Raw genomic sequence first — 7,641 nt, 5'->3', positions numbered from 1 at the left:
ATGAGCAGGAAGGGCAGCCGAAGGGAGGTGAGCAGCACAGGTGGGCAGGAGGGGGGAGCTGGGGGGGAGTGGGCAGGAGGGGTCTGGGAAGCAGCAGGTGGGGCAGCAGGTGTGGGGCAGGGGTGCTGAGCAGTGGCAGTGGAGGAGAACGGGGATTTTCCTTCCCCTGGGACTCCTCATAGGCCATCACTTGTTTTATTCTACTGTATATTTCAGTAGGCTTGTCCTTTAGCTATGAAGTAAATGGCTTTATTTAAAAAAGCAAATGTGCCCCAAGGCCACTCAATGTGCCCCTTAAAACAGTCATTTCTGGGGTTTTAAAATCCTGACCGGCTGAACAATCTCCTTGGGAAATGAACACCGCCACAGATCACGGACCTCGGCCTCATGCGATGCCAGTGGCAGAGGAGGGGGCAGCTGAACCCCCAGGGCCCCCCGCTTCTCCCAGGCCCCTCACTGCCAGCAGGAAGCATTTCAGCAAGCATCCCCCCACCCCACCCCCATACTCAATTTGGGATGATCAACACGCTGGCCTACCTCGCAGCACAGTTCTGGGATGAACCAGATCCACTTTCAGTCCATGTTATAAAGGGCACCTATGACCCTTAAGGGGGGAGAAGAGACTCTGCTGGGGAAGGCTGCAGCCCTTGGGCCTGTTGACAGCACGGAAGTAGCAGCAGCTCCTCCGGGCAACTGTTCCCCTGGGTTTGGAACACTGGAGGGGAAGGGGGAGTGAGGGGGGAGGAGGAGGGGGCCAGGGAAGGGAGAGGAAGCCGGGAGTCCTTCTTGGGCCTCTGACCCAAAGCCCAGGGGGGCACCAGGAGATCGACCAGCCAGAGCTTGTTAACGTCGCCCTGGCAACACCCTGCCCCAAGGAACCTGGAATGCCCAGGAGAAGATGGAATCTACCTTGAAGCAAAGTGGATTTTAGTCATTTGAAAATCGTACATCTGTGAAACATGTTCTGTAGAGGTTGTCTGCAGGGAGCATGAATTGACAAGGGCCAGAGACCTCTGGAGTAATTTGCTTTGGGAATCTCTTCATAGTAGAAATCAACAATAAGGGCTGACAGACATGCCCTCGAGCCCCTTATTCCGTGAGCAAGAGGACAGGCTGACTTTACAGGAGACGAAGGTTGGTGAGCACGAAGAGGAAGTGGCGCAGGTGCACGGGTGCGCCACCACCTGCCACCGCATCTTTCCCAGGACAGGTCAACACTGCCCTCTACTGGATGTGTGAAGAAAGTGCCCGGTTTTGAATAAGATAAATTTCAGGGTGAAGGGATATGAAAAGTTTAATTTCTGGGGCCGTTTTAAAGGCATTTTGCTATTATTTGCAGGAATCCAATGCATGTGCAAATGAAGGGCAGATTCTATAAATAAAAATGAATCCAGAGTCTGGAAATTTTATCTGAAAGTCTGATATTGCTTGACTTTCCCTTCACTGGCAGTTTTCAAGACAAGGCTGGATGACTATTTGCCAGGGTCCGGCTTTAGGCTCATCCTGCACTGGGCAGGGGGTTGGACTAGAAGGTCTGTGTGGCCCCTTCCAACTCTGTGATTCTGTGACTTGGCTCCTCAGTTTGCCTGATACGACTTTCTTGTCTCTCAGGGTTGTTTGTCAGTCGGCCAGATTCCTGGGCCTCCTCCTCATACTACTTTCCATAGTCAGCACCCCTACCTATTCCACGCGAGAGTCTCTGGCGGATCCTTCCCCATTACGGGCAGTTCTAGGGTCCTCCTCTGATGTCCAGCAGACTCCAGCTGCCCCCAAAGTGCTCTTGGCCAGCGACTTGTCTCCTGGGTGTCCTTTCACTCAGCTGGCAGAATATTAACATATAATTATAGCCTTTTTGATATTTTCTCCAACCCTCAAGCTTCTACTGAAGTCGCATAACTTTTGTGTTTCAAGATGCACATGGGCCAGTCACTTACATTTTTCTAATGCCTGCATCCAAATATTTTGATTGTAACATCTTTTAGAATGCACATCATTTAGAATGCACCAGGGTGAGCTGAGTTACATATTCTTTACTTCAAATCACTCCTATTTCTTCCTCTCACAATTATGTTCTGTGAAGAGGACTCACTTTATCAAGATCCAATGTAAGGCAAAGGTGGTCCACTTAGAGGGCCCCTGACCGTATACAGACATTCCAGTGCAGGTGATATTCCCATTAGTGGCTGTGATGAAACGGCACTTCTCCCATGTGAGAATTACCTGAATTTTCCACTTTGCTTTGTGAATGCGGGATTACACTCTGTGAATGCTCAGAGGTTAAATTCAAACTGCAAGCAAAAGTACCCTGTCAAGAGTTAGACTCCCTCCTCTCCCTTTCCAAGTTCCACCCTGAGAAGGGGGCAATAAAGCAGTGCACCAAAAGGAACGCAACCTGCAAAGGCAGCCGAGAGTTGTTGCTTGTAGGCCACAATGAAGTTCCTTGCTCTCCACACCCTGGCCTACTTGGTCAAGGGTGCTGCTGGGAAGAGGCAGCTCTGCCTTTAAGGGGGGCAGCCATTGTTAGGAGTCCTTCAGGGCAGCCACGGAGAACTTGAGAGAGAAGCAGCCATGCAAGAGGGACGTGCTCGAGAGAGTGGCCCTACACCAGCACGCGGTCTGAGGACAGGGGACCAGCCCTAGGGAGAAAGTAACCAGGAAGATCTTAATCGGAACCAATCTGGAACTGGGGTTGCCAACCTCCAGTTGGGGCCTGGATTTTCCCTGGAACTAATCTCCAGGCCACAGAGATCTGCTCCCTGGGAGAAGACAGCAGCGTCAGAGGTTGGGTTCTGTGGCCTTCTCTCCCTGCTTTGCCCCCTTCTCTCCCAAGGTTCCAGGAATTTCCCAACCCAGAGTTGGGAACTGGTATATTTATCACCACAGAGATGTTAGAGCTAAGGAAACAGGCCACATTTCTAAATATTTGATTTTCCTTTGCTCAGATGTTGTATTTTCAAGCTGATCGACTAGATTTTTGGGGGGAAGAGTGCTATATTCCTCACAACAAAAAATTATTTTTTCTGGAATTGGAGTCATTTGGGTCTCTGCAGCAACAAACAAAACCTCATGATTTGGGTTTGTGCTTACTAAGGTAAAAGAGCGCTTGCATGGTTGGGAAAACCTCTAGCAAGTGAGACATCTAAGTTTCTGTCCTTCCTTTCACGCAGGCAGAGCGGGGGGGAGGATTCTGGTACTCCTAAAGAGAGTCCAGTTCAGGCTGAGGGACTGCAACCCCAGCAGTGGCCTGTAGTGGCAGCAGAGAGGAGAGAGGCACGGACTGGGTGGGATAAAGGGGGTGAAGTCCATTCTGGTTGGGCTCCAGCAGCTAAAGACCAACGCTAGCCGTGCAAATCCTTCATTTCAAGCGAAAAGACCAAGGGTCTTGTTGGAATAGGCGACTCACCCTGCCTTTGGACACTGGGGGGCGCTGCATGTCTCTTTGAATGTATAAGTCTAGCAATCTGCCACTCTCTTGTCTAAGGTGGGAACGCCTCCTGACTCCTCCTCTCTTGCCTCTGTGCCTCTTGGGAGATCTCACACCTTCCCTCATGGTCTTGCAAAAAGAGAAAGGATGTGAAGCCACCATGCTCCTCATGGAGCCCTTCTCTTTGTCCACAGACCCGCACCTACAGCCTCGCTGCCTAGTTTCAGGCCGTGGCATTAGACTAGGGAATGTAACTCTTTAGAAGAGGATCTTTCCCTTGTTATTACCAGAAGATATTGCTATGGAAGAAATCTGCTACAATAAACTGTAAGTTCTATCTTTCTATGAATTTTGTCTGAGGATTAATTAATACATGTTTGTAAGGGTTTAAACGCTTCTGACTAAATTGTTCTGCTATATTACTCTGCTAAGTTACTAAACTAAACTAAATATATAAAGTACATAATCTCTAACAGGTCTAAGGGGTTGTTTTGCCCCTGTGGCATTCTCTTGTCATCTGGGGAGCAAAATCCTCCTCTTATTTATAGATTTAGAAGGTGGAGTGAAAATTGGTGGAAAGAATATTAAGAATTTGAGATATGCAGATGACACCACGTTACTGCCAGAAAATAATGAAGATTTGAAACGACTAATGAAGGTTAAAGTAGAAAGCGCCAAAGCAGAATTACAACTGAACATCAAGATGATGAAAGTAATGACTACTGAAGAATTACACAATTTTAAAGCTGACAATGAGGAAATTGAAATGGTTCAAGATTTTCCATTCCTTGGCTCAATCATCAACCAAAAAAACAGACTGCAAAATCAGAAATCAGGAGATTGAGACTTGGGAGAGCAGCCTTGAGGGAACTAGAACAGATCCTTAAGGATGTCTCTCGAAGGACCAAGATCAAGATAATCCAAACTATGGTATTCCCCATTACTATGCATGGATGTGAACATCGGAAAGTGAAGAAAGCTGACAGGAAGAAAATGGATCCGTTTGAAATGTGGTGCCAGAGGAGAGTTCTGCGGATACCACAGAGGGCCAAAAAGACGCTCACCAGTCAGCTAGCCCAGCGCCAGCAGTGCCTTGACAAAAATATCCTGTTGGGACTGCGAAACGGAGGGAATAGTCCTTCTTCTGTTCAAGGGGGATACTGCAGGCCCTCCCCCAAAAGTCACCCCAATGCCTGCTGACGCCAACAGCAGCTTCCCACGTCTCCCCATAGTGCCATACGGAATACCACGTCTACCACCCACACTGGCCAACTCTTCCCCCTTATGCCACCCTTGCGCATCCTCCCACCACTTTCCCAAAGAGTCAACATCTCTGCTGAGTTTCTGCGGAGGTTGTAAAGTCTCTCTTTTTAATCTGGACGGTGTGGCTTCCGAGCTATTGCTGCTTCAAATGGAGAGGTTTTTTGGACATTAATCCTAATGGGATCAGTTGTGTTCATCTGATGCAGCCAAAGAAGCATGCTTGCACACCTTAAATACCAGAAAACCTATTGTGGCCTAAACGTTAGTGATCCAGAGTCCACTTTATCAGAGGTGGGCTCTTGCTAAAAAGGTTCATGTTATGTGCCGTTACTTAGGTCTTCTGTAAAAATACCGTTTTTAACTATCTGAGCTGTTTTTCTAAAAAACGGATACTGTCTTATATTAGATACTGCATTTATTGCTTATTTCCTTTTTGTTCCTGTCCTGAATGCAGAAAGGTGCAATACAAAAAAAGAAAACCTGAGCACAGCCAAGCATGCCCGGACAGCTACTCTCTTCCACCATGGCACGCCCTGTGGCCTCCTGCAGCATCGACGCCTCAGCCACATCCTCCGCTCGTGTGTGTGTGAGGCTGCCTTCACTCAGCACGGCAGTCTGGACGGCCTACCCATGCGCTGGCCTACCGGGCCGGAGGGGGACCCCTCGGCTCGGCTCTCAGGACCTGCCTCAGGCTTGCCTGTCCCACCCTGACTCTCTGCTCCTTCCCTGTAAGGCCTCTCTGGCATCTTTCGTAAGCTACCCACAAGCAGGGTCTCTCTTTTTATCTCATTAACTGAGAATAGTTTGTTTTATCAATAAAAAAAAAACGTTAACATTCACGGTGTGGCTGCAGTCTGAACCCTCTGGCAAGTAAGCAACACAAAGCCAAGAAATGCTGGGACTGCTTAGAGCAGAATAAGTTATCCGACCTGTTTTCCAACACTGTATTGAGAAGCGGCGTTTACACTGCTAACGGCTGGGGTGGGAAAGCCTTTTGTTATTCCCTTTGCTTTGGCTCGTGCAATGGGTTAAGGCCCCATCCCGGCTAGCCAGAGCGCCCAAACCTGTCTGGCTGAAACTGACAGCAGCTTCCTGAATGGGAGCGGACAAGATCCCGACGTGTCCCAGCACACCAGGGGTAGGGGCGTCTTCTTAACGTGCAGGTGGTCCCAGGCTCAATCCCAGGCAGAGTCTCCCCTGAAACGTGGTTGGTGATGTGAAAGACTCCTTCCTGAGACCCTGTAGAGAGCGCCGGCGCCCGCCAGCGTGAACAACACGGACCTTGATGGGCCAAGGGTCTGGCTTGGTAGAAGGAAGCTCCGTGTCCTCAGTGGGGAATTCCCAGCCTCCCCCCTCCCTCCCCCCAACAGGGCATGTCATGCAGCTGCCGGCCAGTCCTAGAGAAGGAGCTCCAGCTCCGAAAGCCTGATGGCCCCAGAGTCTCTCCGCAGCCTTTTCCACGGGGCCTCCTGGGCACTGCTGTGGGCGTGTGGCACCCTGTTCCCTTTGCGGCACTCTGCAGCACATGCCAGGAGCTGCAGCTGGAGCTAAAAGAGCGTAGTAGAGTCCTGAGAATGTCCTACTCAGCCGGAGAGAAGCAGAGGACCAAGTGTGAGACATGCAGGACTCCTTGCTTCCGCACCACCAATGTGGTGGCCTCTATGGGGAGGACGAGGTTTGGACACAGTCTGTCCATTTCTCTGGCTCCGTAAACACATTCCTCAAAGTGTAGCAGGGCCTAGAGGACCAGAAGGCTCTTGGGAGGCCTCTCGGCGGTGTCGAAGGCTCTTCTCCTCATCCTGAAAGAACAGAAGGCGTGGTGCTGTGAGCCACTTAGAAGGTACAGTAGAGAACTGCAGCCAGAAATCAAACGGACACGCGGAACGCAGCCCTCTGGGCAGGCCTGGCCTGTGTCGCCTCTGCTCACGGAGCCCCTTTACCTGCCCACTCTCTCCCCGCCCAACTCTCTGGTGAGCCAGCATTCCCCTCCCTGCACAGGGATCGTGTTTCAGAGGACGAGGTGCGCATCAAAGGCTTTGGGGGAAAGGTGGGCTTGAGAGGAACTGGAGGAAGGCAGGGAGAGAGGCAGACCCTACGAGACAGACTCAGGGTGACCTTCACCGTGCACCGGAACTGCTGTGATCCCTGCAGCTCCAACGGAGCGGAGGGCGCATTTCCCTTTTCCTGGGCCTGGACGCTGTTTATAACTGAGTCATGGTCCGGTGAGGGCAACAGACAGCAGAAACCTTACCAGCCTCCCTAACAGGTTCCTGTCCCTGAGAACTGACACGTCTGCAGCAGCCACTAAGAGATTCCACAGACATACAGCAAGACCACGGGAGGGAGAGAAACAGGCCCCCAGCACTGGGGAGTGAGAAAATGCAGGCACCGAAGGAGTCCTTGCCTTTCCCCCCGACCATGGCTAAAAGCAGACCGGGGGCTCGTTTCCAAAGGGGGAAAGGGCATGGGAGGAGGTGGAGTTCATTGTTTCTTGGCCCACGGATACGGTGCATGCTTCTCCTGCAGCAGCGCAGTGCAGTGGCTAGAGCGTCTTTCTAGGAGCTGGGAAGCCCAGGTCTGAATCCCTGCTCTGCCACGGAAGCTTGCTGGGCAGCCTTGGGCCAATCACTCCCTCGGCCTCTCTGACGGGGTTTTTGTTGTGAGGACGAGGAGGAGGAGGGAAGGATGGCGCCGGAAGCCCCTTTGGGCCCCCACTGGGGAGAAAAGCAGGGCGCAGGCATCTCAAGAAATAAAAATGTGTTCTAGAGACCGTAAGTGACACCATGTTTAAGAAATGTTCTTCATTATACCCTCCTGACCTGCATAGCTATTATTTATTTAAATATTTGTATCCCCTTAGATTCAAGGTGGCTAATAATATAACAGGCTACAAGGGAACAAAACAATGTAACTACTTGTGAAGAAACCAAACACGGGGCGCCATCAAAACCCCG

The 7,641-nt window shown here is 50.8% G+C and overlaps 1 protein-coding gene across 8 annotated transcripts in view; it reads right to left on the bottom strand.

Moving 5' to 3' along the window:
- Window positions 1-5,617: 5,617 nt before the first annotated feature.
- LOC129325227 (patatin-like phospholipase domain-containing protein 6) overlaps window positions 5,618-7,641 on the bottom strand; it is a 70,156-nt gene continuing 68,132 nt past the window's right edge. For all 8 annotated transcript variants that reach the window (XM_054972843.1, XM_054972847.1, XM_054972845.1 and 5 more), the window contains one exon: window positions 5,618-6,486. In XM_054972843.1, coding sequence (XP_054828818.1) covers window positions 6,409-6,486 — 78 coding nt within the window. In that variant the 3' untranslated portion in view covers window positions 5,618-6,408. The remainder of the gene's footprint in view (window positions 6,487-7,641) is intronic.

The sequence above is a fragment of the Eublepharis macularius genome, chromosome 2 (assembly GCF_028583425.1).
Source record: "Eublepharis macularius isolate TG4126 chromosome 2, MPM_Emac_v1.0, whole genome shotgun sequence".
Taxonomy (NCBI): domain Eukaryota; kingdom Metazoa; phylum Chordata; class Lepidosauria; order Squamata; family Eublepharidae; genus Eublepharis; species Eublepharis macularius.
The sequence above is the reverse complement of the archived record's forward strand: the minus strand, read 5'-3'. Positions and strand labels throughout refer to the sequence as shown.